The sequence below is a fragment of the Phycodurus eques genome, chromosome 6, assembly GCF_024500275.1.
Source record: "Phycodurus eques isolate BA_2022a chromosome 6, UOR_Pequ_1.1, whole genome shotgun sequence".
Taxonomy (NCBI): Eukaryota; Metazoa; Chordata; class Actinopteri; order Syngnathiformes; family Syngnathidae; genus Phycodurus; species Phycodurus eques.
The window spans coordinates 14,051,082-14,073,477 of NC_084530.1; the positions used below are offsets into that span (position 1 = coordinate 14,051,082).

The 22,396-nt window shown below is 41.2% G+C and overlaps 1 protein-coding gene across 1 annotated transcript in view; it reads left to right on the forward strand.

Moving 5' to 3' along the window:
- The first annotated feature begins 2,938 nt into the window (after positions 1–2,938).
- Positions 2,939–22,396, forward strand: part of chrna6 (cholinergic receptor, nicotinic, alpha 6) — a 29,930-nt gene continuing 10,472 nt past the window's right edge. Inside the window, exons 1-4 of the mRNA XM_061679968.1 lie at positions 2,939–3,142; positions 17,943–18,082; positions 19,590–19,634; positions 21,913–22,022. Of these exons, the coding sequence (XP_061535952.1) occupies positions 3,085–3,142; positions 17,943–18,082; positions 19,590–19,634; positions 21,913–22,022 (353 nt within the window). The 5' untranslated portion in view covers positions 2,939–3,084. The remainder of the gene's footprint in view (positions 3,143–17,942; positions 18,083–19,589; positions 19,635–21,912; positions 22,023–22,396) is intronic.

The following is a 22,396-nucleotide window of genomic DNA, read 5'->3' on the forward strand; positions in this document are numbered from 1 at the left end:
GCAAATTGCAGGCCAAAATTAAACGTAATCTAACTTGATGTGGTGGGGGGACGGAAACAGCCACCTGGGGAGATAAAAGCTTGACAGCAAGGCAGGAAGCAAAATTTTGCTTTCATTGCAGCAGTTGGTTCCTAACTTCTAACATCTTCCCTGAATCTTTAATTCTGTGGTGCATCTTTTGGCTTTGACTTAAATTAGTGCATAGAGATTCTGAAAGGCAAGGGGAGGTTCTAGCATATGAGCAACATGAACTCCAAACTGTTTCACATGCAGGTGACAGCTCGAATTAAAAAAAAAAAAAAAGTCTGCTTTGATGATGGACAAATATAGACTAGCAATAACTGGTCCAGGGTGTACACTGCCTGGGATAGGCTCCGTTGTTACATACATTAAAAAAATCTTCAGCCTTCCATCTATCCATCCACCCATTTTCTATACCACTTGTCCTAATTGGGGACCAGGCCAAGTCCGATTTGACTTAGGTGGGGTGCACCTTGGAGTGGGCGTCAATCACAGGGCACATGTAGCTAAAGACCTCTCAATCATCACATTGACATCTACAGACAATTTAGTCTTCAATTACCCTAACATGTTTTTTTTTTGAGAATATGGGAGGAAGAGAGAGGAAAAAGTAGGAGAAGGAAGAAAAAGAAAAGGCATGTCAGCACAGGGAAAACGTGGAAACTCCACACAAAAGGGCCTGAGTTATATATATATATATATATATATATATATATATATATATACACACACACACACATAGAGGCTGAAATAAGTAACACCTCACCATTTTTTTATGCTATTGACATGAAATTTTCACCAGATGTTGGGAACAATAATGTGAAATGACATTTGCAAATCATTGTATTCTGTTTTTATTTATGTATAACACAACGTTCCAACTTCATTGGAATTGGGCTTGTAAAATAATACACGTCCATTCAGGACACCCGGTAATTGATTAGTATGCCAATTGCACACGTCACTTCAAAACACGCGCAGGTTAAAAGTATATTATCAATATAGAATTATTATTATTATATATATATTATTAGTTAGTGATACGGTGGTTGACTGGATAGAGCGTCTGCCTCACAGTTCTGAGGACCAGGGTTCAATCCCCGGCCCCGCCTGTGTGGAGTTTGCATGTTCTCCCCGTGCCTGCGTGGGTTTTCTCCGGGCACTCCGGTTTCCTCCCACATCCCAAAAACATGCATGGTCGGTTAATTGAAGTCTCTAAATTGCCCCTAGGTGTGAATGTGAGTGCGAATGGTTGTTTGTTTATGTTTGCCCTGCGATTGGCTGGCAACCAGTTCAGGGTGTACCCCGCCTCCAGCCTGATGATAGCTGGGATAGGCTCCAGCGCTCCCGCGACCCTAGTGCGGATAAGCGGCTCAGAAAATTGATGGATGGATGGATGGATATTATTAGTTGTATATTATTCTTAATAAATATAAGCCCACGGAACCTTCAAGATTTGAAGATTGCTTGTGTGGAGGAATGGGCCAAAATCACACCAGAGCAATGCATGCAACTAGTTTCTCCATACAGGAGGTGTCTTGAAGCTGTCATTCCAAACAGAGGCTTTTGTACAAAGTATTAAACAAATACCAGTTGGTGTGTTCAATACTTGATCCCTGTGTCATTTCACAGTATTACACACAACTTAATTTCTGAGCTAATTTGTTCTACTTCTTTGTATGTATGGATTACTTGGGTTGTTCCCAACATCTGGTGACATTTTCATGCCAATAGCAACTTTGGAAATATAGGTAGTGAGAAACATGGTGAAGTGTTAAATACTTATTTAAGCTGCTGTAAAGATGCCTTTTGAATTTTTTTTATACAGATAACACACTTCAATTATAAATAATGTTTTCAGACCCGCTCGAAGATAGCTGGGATAAGCTCCAGCACGGCCCCGACCTTAGTGAGGATACGCGGTACAGAAAATGGATGGACGGATAGATCCATCCATCCATTTTCTGAGCCGCTTCTCCTCACCAGGGTCGCGGGCGTGCTGGAGCCCATCCCAGCTATCATCGGGCAGGAGGCGGGGTACACCCTGAACTGGTTGCCAGCCAATCGCAGGGCTGGATGGATACATTTAATTGTAATGCTAGCCGACTGGTCAGAGCGCAAATTTCTTTCACGATTGCACTATGTCAGACGACTGCAATAAAATCTTGCTGTACAGTGGGTAAGGAAAGTATTCACACACCCTTAAACTTTTCACTCTTTGTTATATTGCAGCCATTTCCTAAAATCATTTAAGTTCATTTTGTTCCCTCATTAATGTACACACAGCACCCCATATTGACAGAAAAACACACTACACACTACACGGAAGATATCCCAAAAAATCTAAATTGCTCAACGTTTCGTTCTGGCGTCATAGGGCTAATGTAGGGCCAACTTGTTGGTCCTGGATTATGTCATACTACAAGTTTTATTTTTCCCGACATAATATGTCGGGCCCGATCTGGAAAATCGCCGGCGATAACTAAACGGGCCAATATCGGGGCTAAAATCCTGTCGGCTGATCTAAGCATAAGATGACATATCTAATTCTTTTAAGGTACAGTATGTACAGAATTTAATATTACGCTTTGTTTATTGTCAATTTAAAAAAGTAAAAAAAATGATGAGGACACGACCTACGTTTATACAGTGAATGCCACAAAATAAATTTGTTTTGACTATTATTTTTCATACAGTGATACAGGGAAACTATACAATTATTACTATTATTATTATAATGTTTGATTTCACTAGGTTAAACTTAAGGGGATTTCCCCCCCCCCCATGCGTGTGTGTACTGTATGTGTTTGTACTTGCGTGTGTTTAGCGAGTCGCAGGGATGCAGCAGACATGAGGAGGAGGAGGAGGGGGAGGACGAGGAGGAGGAGGGACAAGCTCAGTCAAGTTTGGTTCAGTAAGGAGCCGGCAAATCCACACCGGCGCTCCTGGACAAGCGACGCGACAACAGTTCCACTTGTCTTCTCTCATTAAATTGAACTAAACTGATTCCCTAAGAAAGGTGAAGGACAGCGGCAAAAAAAAAAAAAAAAAGACAGATGAGAGATGTATCCAGCTGTACAATGGACTTTGCTTCTTCTTCTGGGAGGTTTGGTGACACAAGGTAAGAAGGATTTGTCAGTGCATTAGATGCCTACAGAATAAGTGATGACTACAGATGGACTAGACTTTTTTTAAGTCGCGAGAAGTCAAAAACAAGGTTGGTATTGTCCAGAAAAGTATCACGTATATGAGTGTAAGTAGCCAATTAGTGATTTGATGCGAGCTGTAGACAAGACTAATGCATTATTCTTTTTTGGAGAGAGGATGATAATTGATGTTAACTAGGCCATCAAAATGAAATGCACTGAAGGCAAAGGAATTTTGATGAATGCAAATGTTGTTTTGGGGGCACGCGGTGTGATTTCAGGAAACTACATACAGATTACAGGATCCAATTCCCTCTTTGGAGCTAATGAGGGAGGGTAGTGGGTGGGGCATTCCAATATGACCTTCTTTTCTTTAGGGGAATTTAGGTATTGATGGTACTCATTTAAGGCAGCATGGTGGGGAGGTAGTTAGCACGTCTGCCTCACAGTCGAGAGGGTCTGGGTTCAAATCTTGGCTTGTATGTTCTCCCTGTGCTCGTGAGGGTTTTTGTCTGGGTCCTCAGACTCCCACCAACCTCCCCCTTTCGTCCAAAGTCCGCTGAGAGAGGCTCGAGCCCACTCATGACCCTAAAGAGGACAAGCACTATCAAAAAGTGATGATATAATTAATCATGGTTTTGAATATTATTTTTAATTGGATGTTCTGAACTCCTTTACACCACAAAATAGTTGAGTAAATCCACGGGGCCTCAGCTGATTGTAACCCATAGGGCACTCCTTTCTGCCTCAATTGCTTCAACACTAAACACATCATTCTTAACAATCAATTAACCCATTATTATGTCCATGCCTAAATAAATGAATGATGGTTTTGAAAAACAGCAGTCTCTTGTGGCTGAACTGTAGACTTCAACTAAGGAAAAAGTGAGAAGCACTGAGGGTTGATCGTGTGCAGCCGAGTGAGAGTTTTTTTTTTCCTGCTTTATTTATCAGTGTCCACAACTGAGGCGGACAGCCTGCATCTGACCGGCAAATATTCTGCGTGACAGAGCGTGTAATTATGTGGTGGCATTTCAAAACGTTAATGTAAACATTTGGCTGCAAGGGCATTGATACATTATTATCAAGTATCTCATCTATACCACGTGACACATGGAGATTTTATGGTTTATCAGCCTTTGCACGTAATTGTTTATTCCATGTAGAGGCAGCGGGATGGAAGGTGTGCATTTGTTTTGTTCTCTTTCATCATCACACCATAGTCACCATAGATATTCAATAGTTGTCATGAAAAAAATAATAATTTTAGATTTAAAAAAAAAATCAATGACAATTCATATATGACAGTTAAAAGGGGTATACATTCCAAGAACCACTGTTAACATACACAGAAACAACAGTGACAACGTAACAATAAGGAATTTAATTACAGCAGCAACAAAAACATCCACATTTCATTGTGAGAGTCGCGCGACATGACGTCATGTATGCTTGTTTTCGTTAGCATTTGCAGCACGCGTGCTGTCTGGGCTTCCTATTCATTCATTTGTCTTGTTTAGTTACTGCGTTCTCAAGAATCACTTGTATTTATTTTTATATTCACTTTATTTACTGATCAGCACACAGCTACCATCTTCTTTACCTTGCGGCTTATCCCTTTAGGCGTCGCCACAGCGAGTCTTCCTTTTCCATGTAAGCCTATCTCCTGCATCCTCCTCTCGAACACCAACTGCCCTCATGTCTTCCCTCACGACATCCATCAACCTCCTCTTTGGTCTTCCTCTAGCTCTCTTGACTGGCAGCTCCATCCTCATCATCCTTCTAGCAATATAATCATTATTTCTCCTCTGGATGTGTCCAAACCATCGAAGTCTGCTCTCTCTAACTTTGTCTCCAAAACATCGACCTTTGGTTGTCCCTCTGATGAGCTCATTTCTAATTTTATCCAACCTGGTCACTCTGAGAGCAAACCTCAACATCTTCATTTCCGTCACCTCCAGCTCTACTTCCTGTTGTCTCTTCAGTGCCACTGTCTCTAATCCGTAAGTCATGGCTGGCCTCACCTCACAGCCACCTCTCCTAGATGCTTCCATACCTCCACAGGAATGTCATCAAGACCACTGCCTCTCCATTTTTCATCCGCTTTAATGCCTTTCTAACTTCCCCTTACTAATCACTGCCACTTCCTGGTCCACCACACTTGCCTCGTCTACTCTCCCTTCTCTCTCATTTGCCTCATTCATCAACTCCTCGAAGTATTCTTCTAGCACATTACTGGCACCAGTCAACATATTTCCATCTCTATCCTTTATCACACTAACCTGCTGCACATCTTTCCCATCTCGATCCCTCTGTCTGGCCAACCTGTAGAGATCCTTTTCTCCTTCTTTAGTGTCCAACCTGGCATACATGTCATTATATGCCTCTTTTTTGCCCTTTGCGACCTCTACCTTTGCCCTATGTCACATCTCAATGTATTACTTTCGCCTCTCCTCGGTCCTCTCAGTGTCCCACGTCTTCTTAGCTAACCTTTTTCCTTGTATGATTTCCTGTACTGTGAGGTTCCACCACCAAGTCTCCTTCTCTCCTTTCCTACCGGAAGATACACCAAGTACTCTCCTGCCTGCCTCTCTGATAACCTTGACTGCAGTGGTCCAGTCTTCTGGAAGCTCCTCCTGTCCACCGAGAGCCCGTCTCACCTCTTCCCGAAAAGCTGCACAACACTCGTCCTGTCTCAGCCTCCACCACATGGTTCTCTGCTCTGCCTTTGTCTTCCTAATCTTCCTCTCCACCACCAGAGTCATCTTACACACCACCATCCTATGCTGTCTTGCCACACTCTCCCCTACCACTACTTTACAGTTGGTAACTTCAGATTACATCGGATGCACAAGATGCAATCCACCTTTGTGCTTCTACCTCCGCTCTTGTAGGTCACCCTATGTTCCTCCCTTTTCTGGAAAAAGCTACACTTCAGCCATTTGCATCCTTTTTGCAAAGTCTACCACCTTCTGTCCCTCAAAGTTCATTTCCTGGAGGCCGTACTTACCCATCACTTCTTCATCACCCCTATTTGTCATGTCCATTACAATCTGCACCAATCACGACTCTCTCTCTGTCTGGGATGCTCAGAACTACATTGTCTAGCTCCTTCCGGAATTTCGCTTTCACGTCTAAGCACATCCTACCTGTGGGGCATAGCCACTAATCACAATATACATCCATCCATTCATTTTCTGAACCGCTTCTCCTCACTAGGGTCGCGGGCGTGCTGGAGCCTATCCCAGCTATCATTGGGCAGGAGGCGGGGTACACCCTGAACTGGTTGCCAGCCAATCGCAGGGCACATATAAACAAACAACAATTCACACTCACATTCACACCTCCGGGCAATTTAGAGACTTCAATTAATCTACCATGCATGTTTTTGGGATGTGGGAGGAAACCGCAGTGCCCGGAGAAAACCCACGCAGGCACGGGGAGAACATGCAAACTCCACACAGGTGGGGCCGGGGATTGAACCCCGCACCTCAGAACTGTGAGGCTGACGCTCTCACCAGTTGGACACCGTGCCAACCACATTATACATAACACCCTCAATTTCAAGTTTCAGCCTCATCACTCGATCTGATACTCTTTTCACCTCCAATACATTCTTAGCTCTTCTTTTAAAATAACCCCGACTCCATTTCTCTTTCCATCTACACCATGGTAAAATAATTTAAACCCTTCCCCTAAACTTCTAGCCTTACTGCCTTTACACCTGCTCTCCTGTACACACAATATATCAACCTTTCTCTTGATCATCATGTCAACCAACTCCCGAGATTTTCCCGTCATAGTCCCAACATTCAAAGTCCCCATATTCAGTTCTTGGCTCTGTGCTTTCCTCTTCTCTTTCTGCCGAAGAACCCACTTTCCACCTCTTCTTCTTCTTCGACCCACAGTAGCTGAATTTCCACTGGCGCCCTGCAGGTTGACGGCGCCGGTGGCGGACGTTGTTAACCCGGGCCACGACCGATCCGGTATGGAATTCTTTAGATGAACGCTCATATTTCTTTGGCAAAGTTTTAAGCCGGATGCCCTTCCTGACGCAACCCTCTGCATTTATCTGGGCTTGGAACCGGCCTACAGTTTGCACTGGCTTGTGCCCCCCATAGGGCTGCATTCACACAGCTAGCATCTATTCAACATAAAGCTACAATCTTCTTAATGTCATTTCCTTCTTTGCTTCTTTTTGACGTAATACAGTATTATTGTAGGGCCCCCTAGTGTTCTCACTGATATACTACAGTTGGATAAAATTGTGCCTTGATGAACTTCTCGACCTCACACACCAGTTCGGGCTCCTTCCCTGCCAGAGAGGTGACATTCCACGTCCCTCGAGCAGCTTCCGTCGCCGGGAATGGATCGCCAAGGTCCCTGCCTTTCGCCAGCGCCCGCCACCCACCTCACACTGACCCCGACCCCTATGGCTCCTCCCACAGGTGGTGAGCCCATGGGAAGGGAGACCCACGTTATCCTTTTGGGTTGTGCCCGGCCAGGCCCGGCCACCAGGTGCTTGCCTTCGAGCCCCACCTCCAGCCCTGGCTCCAGTGTGTGGGGTGTGGGGTTAGGGGGGGGCGGGGGGGGGGGGGGGCACAATGACCCGTGTCCGGGCAAGGGAAAACTAAAACCATACATATTGTTCATCATAGGGATCTTTTAGCCGTGCTTTGTCTGGTCCCCCACCTGAAACTGAAAACATTGTGCAGAAAACAATATTAAAAAATATTAGATATTATCTCTTCCATTTTGGTTGTAGACAAATTGAACTCACCTGCTGCATTTTATAGTGCTTAAACCTAATTGGTGCGTCTACAATTAGGCAATTGTGTTCGGGCACCTGATGGGTGTGTTTAACCATTTGGCTCATTGGTGTGCTCATTTGACAGTCAGTGCTTTGGAATTCCAAGGAAGTGACATCATGATATACTTCTGTGTCAAGTGGATGCAAGTGTGTTTAGTGTATTACAAATCACTGTGTGTAGTGTTTTGCAAAACATGCGAGGCTGACATTGTGCTTATAAAAGTTGGAAATGTGGGCTGATGTTTTGCTCCTGGAGTGTAAGGTTTTGAAAATTGTGTAATACTTTTGATTTTAATGTTTATGGGTCGAACAAAACTGAAATTGACCATTAAGTCTGATCGATTTCAAACAATGAATTGGTGACTACTTGTGTCTTGAAATAATTTTTTTCCCCCCAAATGGACATTCTACATCAATTAGAATTAAGCATGAGTATGAGTATGAGCATACTTCATTGCTGCAACCAGCAGAGATGCTGTAGATTTCCTCTCAGCTTGCTTGCGGTCTGAAGAACGACAACTTGATATCAGGCTATCAGTGATAAAAAGTTGAGCTACATCCATGCAAAGGCACAACTCCGTCTGGCAACACTGCGATCAAAACAAGCATTCAGAACATACAGAGAGAAATTCTCTCAATTCAATTAAAAAAGATTAATATATATATTTTTAAAGGTAATTGATTGTTAATTCTTCCCATAGTCAAATGATATCCATATTTTTGGCCTCATAACAATGGTTTGACCTTTTTGGGTTGAATTCTGAACTCCATCCATCCATTTTCTACCGCTTATCCGGCTCGGGTCGCGGGGGCAGTAGCTTTAGCAGGGACGCCCAGACTTCCCTCTCCCCAGCCACTTCATCCAGCTCTTCCGGGGGGATCCCGAGGCGTTCCCAGGCCAGCCGAAGGACGTAGTCTCTCCAGCGTGTCCTGGGTCGTCCCCGGGTTCTCCTCCCGGTGGGACATGCCCGGAACACCTCACCAGGGAGGCGTCCGTGAGGCATCCGAATCAGATGCCCCAGCCACCTCATCTGGCTCTTCTTAATGCGGAGGACCAGCGGCTCTACTCTGAGATCCTCCCGGATGACCGAGCTTCTCACCCTATCTCTAAGGGAGAGCCCGGACACCCTGCGGAGGAAACTCATTTCGGCCGCTTGTATCCGGGATCTCGTTCTTTCGGTCACGACCCACATCTCATGACCATAGGTAAGGGTAGGAACAAAGATCGACCGATAAATTGAGAGCTTCGCCTTTCGGCTTAGCTCCTTCTTTACCACAACGGACCGATACAAAGTCCGCAACACTGCAGACGCTGCACCGATCCGTCTGTCGATCTGTTGCTGGTATTTTGGCCCATTCCTCCATGCAGATCTCCTTGAGAGCAATGTTGTTTTGGGGCTGTCGCTGGGCAACACAGACTTTCAACTCCCTCCAGAGGTTTTTTATGGGGTTGAGATCTAGAGACTGGCTAGGCCACTCCAGGACCTTTAAATGCTTCTTACGGAGCCACTCCTTTGTTGCCTGGGTAGTGTGTTTGGGATCATTGTCATGCTGAAAGACTCAGCCACGTTTCATCTTCAATGCCCTTGCAGATGGAAGGTTTTCATTCAAAATCTCACGATACATGGCCCCATTCATTCTTCCCTTTACATGGACAGAGGTGGTTAGAGTAGCCAAATTTTGTACTCAAATAAGAGTACTGTTACATGACAAAAATGTGACTCAAGTAAAAAGTATTCCTCCAAAAGAATTACTCGAGTCAGAGTAAAAAGTACACAGTGAAAAAACTACTCATCCTACACTTATCCTGTGTTTTACCTATGCCCGGGAAGCCCAATAGAAGATGTGTGAGGTCATGTGACTTCCTTGTGTTGTTTGATTGGTGAACTAGACTTAAACATTCCTAGTGCTTTAATTGGATTGGCGCAAACAGCGGCCAATGTGGAAATCGAAGTTGTCATCGAAACAGATATGTGACACACAAAATAGTTGATAAAAAAAACAATAATTGATAAATAAAAGTAGCGAGCGCCGTTTTTTATTGTAATGGAGTAAAAGTGCAATTGTTTTCTTCACATAAATACTCCAGTAAAAGTAAAAGGTATACAGTATTAAAAGTACTCTTACAAGAACAATTTACCCAAAATGCTACTTGAGTAAATTTAATGGAGTAAATGTAACGCATTACTACCCACCTTTGTCCACAGATCAGTCGTCCTGGTCCCTTTGCAGAAAAACGGCCCAAAGCATGATGTTTCCATCCCCGTGTTTCACAGTAGATGTGGTGTTCTTTGGCTGCAACTCAGCATTCTTTCTCCTCCAACAACGACAAGTTGAGTTTTTACCAAAAAGTTCTATTTTGGTTTCCTCTGACCATATGACAATCTCCCAATCCTCTTCTGGATCATCCAAATGCTCTCTAGCAAACTTCAGACAGGCCTGGATATGTACTGGATTAAGCAGGGGTACACGTCTGGCACTGTAGGATTTGAGTCTCTGGCGACGTAGTGTGTTACTGATGATAGCCTTTGTTACTTTGGTCCCAGCTCTCTGCAGGTCATTCACTAGGTCCCCCCATGTGGTTCTGGAATTTTTGCTCACAGTTTATGTGATCATTTTGACCCCACGGGGTGAGCGCTTGCATGGCGCCTCCAGATCAGTGCAGGTCTACAACGTTGTTACTGGTGTCCTTTGACAGCTCTTTGGTCTTGGCCATAGTGGAGTTTGGAGTGTGACTGGTTGGGGTTGTGGACAGGTGTCCTTTATACTGATAACAAGTTCAAACAGGTGCCATTAATACAGGTAACGAGTGGAGGACGGAGGAGCCTCTTAAAGAAGAAGTTACAAGTCTGTGAGAGCCAGAAATCTTGCTTGTTTGTAGGTGACCAAACACTTATTTTCCACCATAATTTGCTTATAAATTCTTTAGTAAATCAGACAATGTGATTTTTTTTCTTTTCTTTTCTCATTTTGTCTCTCATAGGTGACGCATACCTATGATGAAAATTACAGGCCTCTCTCATCTTTTCAAGTGGGAGAACTTGCAGAATTGGTGGCTGACTAAATACTTTTTTGCCCCATTGTACATGTAAATGTTATTATTCCATTAGCTCATCATCAGGACTGATTTTTCAGGAGGAACATTCTAGTGAAATGAAAACTTCTATGACAATATATGTGATTCAAATGTAATATAAATACCGTACAAAAGTTCTTAAAAGTGCCTCTTCAAATGTGTCATTTCAAGTCCATGTTCGTTTTAATACATGCAGATGAGACCCTGTTTATGTGCAGTATTTGAATGCATGACTGACAAGCCAGTCAGTGAACAGTGCAATACAACAATGGTATGTGTTTTTTTTGTGTGTGTTTGTGTGTGTGTACGTGTGTGTGTGCGTGTGTAGCTGTGCGCTAACAAGGATTATATCACCAGAACATTTATAGAGCAGAACACAGAACAGAAGGGGCATGGCTAAGCACCAAGTGACTCATCGACAAATGTGTCGAAAATATCTCATAAACAGCTCTCATTAAAGGCGTGTTTTATTAACGCTATGCTTAACCAAATACTATCCTATCCTCCCCCAAAATAAATCACTGAATGGAGTTCTGTGATGGTTTCATGGTCAAAAAAACCCTCCTAACCCCCAGAGAAAACAATATGACCTTTACACTGCTCTCATTTACACTTTTTGCACTAAATGAGCAAATAATGTGCAGAATAGTGGAAGAAAAATGTAATTGTAAAGGTTGAATTATTATGTTACATAGTCGAAAGAACCCACTTTTGGCACGAGTGTTTCTCAAGGGAAATTTGTGCAATTTCTTTTTCACCTGCTCATTGTGAAAGCATAAAAAAAATGATTTTCCTTTCTGTAATAGATGGGTGACGTGTTATGTCATCTGTGAATGTCATAGAATCTTTCTTTAACCATTTTAAATACATAGTGTTCTCCTTTCCCAACAGGAAAGTTTTTATTACTCACACTGCATTTATCTTAAAGACATTGAGAGTTGACACATCCATTGCATTTATAAGAAGTCAACTTTCTGTCTCTCATTTAAAAGCCTCTGTACACTCAAGAGAGAATGAAGCCTAAAAGGCTTTCACACAGTAAGGACTCATCTCCTTCATAAGTGCGTGTCTCTCCTCCCTGGCTTGCTTTTCCTCCTCTTCCCTCCTCCTCCTCCTCCTGAATGACACCCATCCGGAACAATTTTTCTTCTTGCGATCCAAGTTGAGCTCCAATCCTGAATGCTTGACTGACTTAAATATCCCTCATGAGATGCTGCAAGGTTTGACAGCTTCGGCACATTATGTTGAATAATTCATTTTGTACATTTCAGGACATAAAATGAGCACTTCAGGACATCTTCTATTCTCCCCTCTGTAGTATTTTAACATAAGCTGCTTTATTGTAATTGTGTTTTGCAAGAGACCAAAAATGTCAGATTGTATGCCATGTGTGTTTGTTCAATAAGCAGCAAGTCAACACAGATGCTTTCAACTAATTCCAACGTGAGCCCTGCTGGCATTATGAGCTGAACCAGATAACATCAAGGAGAGGGCTGAGAAAATGTAGCCCTATTATTCAGCCAGGGGAGAAAAGTGGTTGTTTTCAGTTTTTGCATCATAAAAGATGTATTTATAGATTTCTATATATTATTATAGAAGTCACAGTCATTCACCAATGACATTCACTGCACATTTTATTGGGAACCCCTGACAGAATGAGCTCCAATAGAAGTGCTGTATAAAAAAAAAACCTACCAATAACATAATAAAATAAGTTAATAACCCTCAAATTAATACCAATATTAGTGTCAACCCAAACTGAGCATTGTGAAGTTTTGATGAAGCTCTTTTATCAGATGCCATAATATTGCGACAGACTGTGGTCAGTAACATGCTTGAGCTGTGAGTCAGTCATTGGGAGTCTGACTGTTTAAAAGTGGTGGAAACAATCAGGAAGTATAAACTAGAAAAGGACACGTGAAAACTTTGCTGAATTTGGGGCGCTGGACTGTGAAAATGCACCCCATTCTGCCCAGGAGTTTTTTTATTTTATTTTGAAAGGTCCCATGTTTTGGCTATTTCGACCTCCATAAAGTGACTGTCTAACATGGACTTCGTATAAAATTGTCAATTTCCTATATAATAAAAAAAAAAAAAAAAAACTGGTTTTGTCATGCGATTGTCCAGAAAAGCCCCCTCCGACAGCTACTTCTGTTTGTGTCATGAACGGAACAGAGGATAGGACCCAAAAATGCACGACTCCAAAACAAATGGACAGTTTCAAAAAAGAGAGGTTTATATACGGGCAGAGGTCAGTGCACAGGCAGGCAATCCAAAAAAAGGCAACAGTATCCAAAAATACTGAGGCAAAAAGGCGAGGTTGATAATCGGAACAGGGTCTAGTCTTACTGTGAGTCTGTGACGTCGAAACAAGAAATGCTGGAACGCGACGACAAGGTACAACAAACTGGCGACTAGAAAGAATGAGACACGAGGTTAAATGCATGGGGTAATTAGGGTGAACGAGGCACAGCTGGTGAAGATGCTCTCAGGAGCAGGTGTGTACGAGACAGGGGGAAAACAACAACCGGAACACACACCCATAACAGTTTGACCTAGTTTTTCTATCCGCTTTGTCCATATTTGGCTAAGACGGCCCTCTTTCCTCTGATTCGTTGCCTCCATGTAGAAGACCCACTTGTGAGAGCACACGTGTTTGTTACGTGGACAGCGCTGGCTGGGGAGCGGACAGGTAATTTCCCATAGGTGTAAATGTGATTGCGAATTGTTGTTTGTTTATATGTGCCCTGCGATTGGCTGGTGACCAGTTCAGGGTGTACCCCGCGTCTCGCCCGGAGATAGCTGCGATAGGCTCCAGCACGCCTGCGACCCTAGTGAGGATAAGCGCTACAGAAAATGGATGGATTGATATTTCACTAAATATTTGGTCAAATTCACATCTGCCTGTGAATCCATTGATATTATTCAGCAGCACAGTCACCTATACTGTAGCTTCCGTCAGCAGACTTATGTAGGTAAATCTGTGCTGTCTCATTTAATTGAAGAGGAAAAAAATTTCATTTATTTGTAGGAGGATAAATGATAGGATCAGGATAAATTCTTCATTTATTTCGATTCATTAAATTAAATGCGATAGATAAATACTTACTAAAGTGGCCAGTGAGTGTATATATATATATATATATATATATACACACACACACACACACACACACACAGAGCATCCCTTTGGTGTACAAGTTCTCATGACGGGAACTACAGGTGACAGAAAAGAGCAACTAGGTCTCCGCTGACAGCACTATAATGTGAAGTAAAGCTGCTGCTTTCATTAAGCTATTTTCTGGCTGTTGGGCAGAAATACTGTGAAAAGGCGCGTTTTGGTTTGAAGAAACGGAAGGGCTTCCCTTACAACTGAATTGCCTCTTTGACACACGAATGAAATGCTCTTGTAGACACATAAATGGGAAATATCTTGCTTCTCCGAATCTGGTGGATCATCGTCGTTAATGCTCCCTTGCTCACATTTCTCCGTTTTATCCACCATGTAAGTCCCTGAGAGCTCAGTCAATCAAGAGCTCAAACTGCAGTCCCCTCAATTTTAGCCAGTAAAAGTTGAAATTAGTTTTAAATTCTTCGTTCCTGTTCAAAATGTTAAAACGTCAAGAGCTCACTGTATATGAAAGTGTCCGCATTAAAGCACTTCATCAAGCTTGATGATCTCTGAGATGAACTAGGTGGTGGCCGTCTAATAAATTTGTTAAGCAATGTACTTATGCTGACGTCACTTTACGAGTTTCCATTTCCAATATGTCGACATTCATTAACTGACTCCAAGCAGCTTAATTACGAAGACAACCCCTCCAATCCCCCCATCAGGAAAAAGCTGAGTGGTGGGACAGAACAGGTGGAGCTGAGGAGAATTTTACAAGGAGCAAAAGCACACAAAGGAAATATTTCCAGAACATGAGTCCCAAATGAACACTTAAAGATACAAACACTAATAGACATAAAGCTGAGTTTTGTAAAAGATGTACAGTACATATTAAAACTTTCAAACTTGGCTTTCGTCAAATATAAACTGTCAAAGTATTTGTTAAAGGAGTTTCTGGAGAAAATTTCAGTTGAATTGTGTGAGTGTTTTTGAGGCAATCCATGATATTTTTTCTTAAACAGTAGACCTCTACATCACACCATATCATATCTTTTCAAGTCTTACTTTTTTTTCCTTATTTTTTGCTTGCTCACTTCACCTCCTCTCATTCCGCACACTTTGGTGCCACCTTGCTGATGTATACAGGATATTGATCTAGATATTAATAGGGAGGGATAGACAGTGAGGATTTTTTTTAGTGTTTCACTGAGCATAGGGATTGTAGGAGGAAGAGTAGGGAGATTGCACCAACAACAGATATGGTCGCTTTTATGACTCACTTGTTTAAAGACAACAAACTGTGCAGGGAAACCTTCTACGTTTTTTGCATGGAAACTTTCTACTTGTTTCGTTTATATTCATTGATTCATTTGATATCGGGTTTATGTTGTTTGTTTGACATTTTGTTTCATTATCTAAAGAACTGGAATCAAAACTTCTAAAGATGTAGGTCCTTGGGATTGTTATTTTTAACAGCAGTAAAATAATGTTTTCTGTTGCACATACCATTATGTTTTCATTATTATTACTACTATCATTATTATTATTATTGTTATTAGTAGTAATATTGTTGTGGTAATTATTATTTTAGCCTATGATATTACACAGATGAAGGAAAACTGAAGATCTTCCTGGAATTCTTTAATTCTTTGTACCAATATTTATTTGTAATATTTCAAACGTCATAGTTCAGATCACTGCTGGTGCTAATGATCTAGAACTCTCCCAATTTTTAATTAACTACAGTTTTGACACATCTTAAAAGGTCAAACTGCAATTGTTCACAAATTGTCTCTCTCCTTACACGGGCAAAACTGCGAATAGATATATAGACTAAGAGGTATATAGACAAAGACTGGTGCATTTATAAAGGTAAATTAAAATAAAAAATGGAGATAACCATGATGGACCCTCACAGCTGCCAAATTGTCAGACTATGAGAAGAAGCCATATTGTCACAGTTGTTTTACAAAAACAAAATAAATTTGTCAAAGGTCCCATATTTGACCAAATCATTTTTTTCTAGTATTTGGGATGTAATATTGTCTTAGTGTGAAATATGAATTACAATCGCCCACACATTCCACATTTCCTCAGAGGAAAGAGGGCGGCCTTAGCCAAATATGGACAAAAACTGGGTCAAACAGAAGTAGCTTTCGGAGAAGTCTTTTCTGGACACTCGTATGACAAAACCAAGATGTTTATTTTTTTTAAATAAATGAAATTTAAATGTTTATACTAAGTCCATGTTAGTGAGTGCAGGTCTATGCAGGTCTAAATAGCCAAAATATGGGGCCTTTAAGGGATTGGCTGACTATTCCTGCAGCAATGGTGCAAGTGTGAATTGATGAGATTTTTTTGTTAAAGTTGGTATAACACTGCTGGGGGTCCCGGCTCAGTAGACCAGCTGGTGGCCTTCAAATTAATTCAGAGCTAAATTTAAATATATGGAGGCTGTGAGACTCACAGCAGTCGTGTGATTCAGTTCAGGGTAAAAGGTCAATGTGGTGTAGATGGAGCTTGAATGTAATTTCTCCCTGACGTTTTATATTGTCACCATACAATGGAACCAAGATTTAAAGGAGATACATTATAGGTGCCACCTCACCAACGTGCCAAGCAATTACATTGATTTGGAAATAAATTATGCGTGTATGATTTAAGTCAAATCAACATGTGAGTTTTGAAGTTTGGCCAGCATCTTGGTTAGCATGTCTGCCTCAGAGTTCTGAGGTTTAGACTCAGGCCTTCTGAGGTTTAGGCACAGGCCTTCCAGTGTGGAGTTACACAGGCGTGTATGTGAGTGTCAATGGTTGTTTGTCTAAAGTGCCATGAAAGTATTTGCCCCCTTCCTGATTTCATATATATATTTTTAACATATTAATCACCAATTGGCACTCCGGGCCAACTTCAAAATAAAAGTCAACCAAATATTACATGGGCATCAATGCCTTGTTGGGCTTTTATTTGGAAGGGGGACCTCATAGCTTGTTGGCGGGGTGTTCTCGTAATGCGTAGAATGAACAATCATTGCGGCGGTTGGCTTATCTTTGACAGGAGGCTGGCATGACCCTAGTTTATACTCCCATCATAATGTTGCCACGAACATCGACACAACGCCATACCAAAGCCACATTCAATCGCTAGTTCAAGACACACACACAAAAAAATCACTAATTAATTACGCTGTCATTGTTTAAAAATTGTATAATTGCCAGTTGCCATTATTAGCGGCTAGTGCGACTGTGATTCTGATTCTAAAATGGCGCCACCCTGAGACTGACGAATATCATCTATTAATATGTTTATTATTTTTCCACTAATGTAGTATTAATCGGAATACCGTGTTTTGACAAGTGCTGGCACATCTACGTGGTGGTTTTGGTCAACAAAGTCCAGATTAATATAGAAGCTGATGTAATTGTTAATGCAAAGCACATTGATTATTTAGGAAAATGAACATATATAGCATATGTGTAAGAATTTGACACCCAATGTAGAAAAATCTGAGTTATACCTCTGATGATTTGAGAAGAAAATGTGTAATGTGAAGAGACTCAGGTAGTGGATCAACATCACTTAGAATCAAAACATCTTTTCACAGGACTCGAGGCAATTACATTCACTTGGGTGGTTCTTGTGATGTCTGCCTGTGATTACGTTACTCATTAGCATCCCCTGAATTATCCATTCTAAATTCAGATGTCGTTTTATCAAATGTAGTTTCAAGTATACCTGCTCTCGGCTTGCCTCTCTCTTTTTTCGCTGCACCCTCAGACTGCCATGCATCTAAAGCAGAAGACCGCCTCTTCAGAAAGCTTTTCAGGAGGTACAACCAGTTCATCAGACCAGTGGAGAACGTCTCAGACCCTGTCACGGTGGAGTTTGAAGTCTCCATCTCACAGCTGGTCAAAGTTGTAAGCTAAAACCTACACACTGGTTGAACATTATTAATTATATAAAAGGGTTCCTATCATGGTATTGCAGGTCAAAACAAACAGTATGTCTCAGCGTTTAGTGACACCTGATGCCTCTTCATAAAATAGAACATTTGATTCTGAGAGATATCTCCCTCAGACTGTGTTAATTTCCTTGGAAATGTAAAAGATAAGCTGCAAGAGAAAACAATGTCATACTACAGTTGTCTTTAATAGTATATTTTTAATTAGTGCAATTTGACAGATTCAGATATTACGGCTTTTCACATAAAACGCGTACATTACATCTAAAACGCTGCTGAATATTCCTTGGAGAAGTGATCAATTCCGCTCTGAAAGGAAAGTCTCTGATAAGGGGGAGAAAATTGCCTGCTGAGAATTTTTTCAGACTTGACTGATGTGAAGCTTCAGGGGAATCAACCAACTTGGAAAGATGCGTAGAGTATGTCGACTGTATGAGAATCGTCTCCAAAACAGGATGACAGGAATAAATAGTCTCTTTTGTGTTGATATATGAACTGTCCTTCTCTAAACTGCCACTTGTATCAGTCAGTAATGAAACAAGTAACCATAACTCTGTACACTAATAATCTCACTTAACATTCCTGTTGCTGTGATTTGTGACTCATAATAAAGGGGTCTGTAAAAGTACATATATACCCCTCTAATGACTTTTCCAGGAGCTACTCAAAGTCCGGAGTCAGCCAACCTAGAGTCCATTCAATGTGATGAGATGGGTAAAGGTCCTGGCCTAGCAAAATAAATATATAAAACACACACCAGTTTTGAGTTTTCTATTCTCAAGAAGCATTGCCCTACGTTTACCATGCGGTAAAAGAGAATATGTATAAATGGAGTACGTTCAGGACTGTTGTTACTCTCTCAAGGAGTGTTCATCCTGTAAAGATGGCAACAAGAGCCCAGCATAGAATGATCAATGAGGTAAAGAAAAATCCTTCTGTTGATTTAAACAACAAAAAAAGCATTAAAAAAAATAATGGCTGTCATTTGAGGACACCATGGAGGCAGCCAATCCTGTTTGAAAAAACACTTTCATTTTTTTTTTTTTTTTTTTTTGTGGTCAACTTGGCAGAGTGGACTCTTCTGCAGAACAAGGATAGCGAAATCGGAAGTGGAAAAAAAGACAACCTAACAAGCTTAAGCAATATTTGATTATAAGTTTATTTATACAAACAAATTTTGCAAATAAATCACTATTGTGGAAGCAAAAATACAAATACAAACATACAAAATAATCAATAATATTTTGCCATTTTCTAAAACTCGACCATATAGGCCAAGTGACACCTTTAACCCCTCCATTTATTATTGAAACACTCAGATCTTTCCTGTCGATCAGTTCCTCCTATAGTACACTTTCATAAGCAGCATGCTTTTTCTTTCTCCTTTTAAATCCGTATACAATATTGGACTCACTTTGAATTAAGTAACACACAAGGTCAAATACTTCTCTGCTTCTCTGCAGGATGAGGTCAATCAGATCATGGAAACAAATTTGTGGCTCAGGCATGTAAGTACACGCACACAATTGGATAAAACCATTATAGCATTTTCTTAGTGTAGACTTGCACAATACATTTTTGGAGAAAGCCTGAAGCATTAATAGTGGTGGGATGTCAAGGTTTGTGTGGTACAAAGACACCAATTTTACTCACTAGGATTCACAGAAAAGGATGTGAACATCAGCTCTACATTTTAATCAATGTGAAACATCACTATTAATGCTTCAGAAGCCTTTCTCCATAAATGCCGTCATGTCATCTCCACTTGTCACGGAAATGTTGAACACAGCAGTCGAGGTTGCACGATCAATGATAGCATTAACATGTACAGTCACGCATTGCCTCCTAGCAGATCTTTAAACACATACGCTGACCTCCTGACTTCACACTGCTGCTGACTCATTCCAATGCCAATTTACTCTCATCTCATATGTATGTTAAAGTGCTCCTGATATGAGCCTTATCAAAGCATTACATTGGAGCCACGATTTAAACTGTGTACAGTACATGTCTGTTTGATGCTCATACGATTCAACAGAACATAGGCTGGTGCTGCGATTGCTCGCTCGACTTAAAATTTTCTGTAAAGGCTTCTTTTGTTTGTAGTGTCACAGCTGTCTATTTTTAAGAAGATAATTATAGTGGATGATGCCGGTGTAGCAACTCTGGTGGATTCTGTACAGTATTCAGTTCATTCTTCAAAAACAGTATTTGCTGATCCTTCATAATCACAATCTACAGTCCCCTCCAAAAGTATTGCAACAGCAAGGTCAATTCCTTTGTTTTTGCTGTATACTGAAGACATTGGCTTTCAGATCAAAAGATGAATATGAGACAAAAGTTCAGAATTCCAGCTTTCATTTACACGGAGTGTATATGTATATGTGTTGAACAACTCAGGACAGAGCATCTTTTGTTTGAAGCCACCCACTTTTCAAGTGAGCAAAGGTATTGGACAAGACATGATTAAATTAACTTAAGGTGAATAACATTTTATATTTGGTGGCATAACCTGTACTTGCAATAACTGAATCAAGCCTTTGACCAATTGACTTCAGACTGTTGCCTTCTTCATTTGAAATGCTTTTCCAGGCCTTTACTCCAGCCTCTTTCAGTTCTTGTTTGTTTCTGGGGGTTTCTCCCTTCAGTCTCCTCTTCAGGAGGTAAAATGCATGCTCTATTGGGTTCAGGTCCTGTGATTGACTTGGAGAGTCTAAGACCTTCCACTTTCCCGCCCTGATGAAGTCCTTTGTTGTGTTGGCAGTGTGTTTTGGGTCATTGTCTTGTTGCATGATCAAGCTTCTCCCAATTAGTTTGGATGCATTTTTCTTTTACAACTATTACTAATACTTTTGCTCACTTGAAAAGTGGGTGGCTTCAAACAAAAGGTGCTCTTTCCTGAGATGTACAACCCATCTAGCTGTAACTACCAGGAAACAAAAGATGGAATTCTGAACTTTTGTCTCATATTCATCTTTTGATCTGAAAACCAAATGTTTTCAGTATACAACAAAAACAAAAGGAATTGACCTTGCCGTTTCAATACTTTTGGAGGGGACTGTACGTCTATGTTGATTTTACCCTGTGAAATTTGTGATGTGTTTTCACAACCTCCTTGCTAGTGATGTATTTTGCATGATACATAAGAAGATCAGTTTACAGTATTTGAAGCACTTCTATGTTTGTATCAGTGTGGAATCAGTGATGTTTTCTAAACAATAAGATATCCTGCTCACCCTACCAGGAATTTAATCTCCAGCTAAACATAATCCCAGATAAATGGAAAAAACAGTGTAGCATGAAGTGGTTAATTAAACGGCTCTCAGGTCGTTACCGGGTATTAATCCGCCTTGCTAATGAAAGACTTCATCTTTAATGACATGCAAATGGCCAAGACTAATGGATCCATGGTTCATGAAATGTTACCTGTAGGTATGTTGACAGAATAGCGAGTGAATCCTCTTTTTGTGTTGATAAGATACTCACACAACCCCTACTTATTGACCTGGTACTGTCTACAGATTGGTAAAAAGTGGTTATTTGTCTTCACTGTTACACACTATTTGTCTTCACTGTTACACACTGGCTATACTATAAGCATGCATTGAATGCATAAAATATTCGCCATAGTTTTTTGTTTCTGTCTGTAAATATATTTCTTCTGAAAAATAATGTGTGCAATATTGATATGTAATTTAAGATTTCCGTGTACAGGAGGGTGTCATCACGACCTGCAACTTTGACAACAAAACAGATCGGTCATTGACCTCTTTTGTTGTTTTTCAGATCTGGAATGATTACAAGTTGCGATGGATGCCAGATGAGTTTGATGGAATTGAGTTCATTAGAGTGCCATCAAACAAGATCTGGAGACCCGACATCGTTCTCTATAATAAGTGAGCCCGTCATCCCCCTTATCTGTCACGTGGTTACCACTCATGCAAGCACTGAGTGAGATTTAAATGACTAGATTCATTGGACAACAACATTGTTTATTCAGCCTGTGGTGCCACATTCTGTACATTTCTCCAGAAAGAACATATACTTTACGACTGTATATTCAAATTAATGCAGCCCTATGGCGGGCACAAGCCAGTGCAAACTGTAGGCCGGTCCCAAGCCCGGATAAATGCAGAGGGTTGCGTCAGGTAGGGCATCCGGCTTAAGACAAAGTGAGTATTTGCGAGCAACGGTATGGTTTCATGCCTAGAAAGAGTACCACAGATGCATTATTTGCCTTGAGGATGTTGATGGAAAAGTCCAGAGAAGG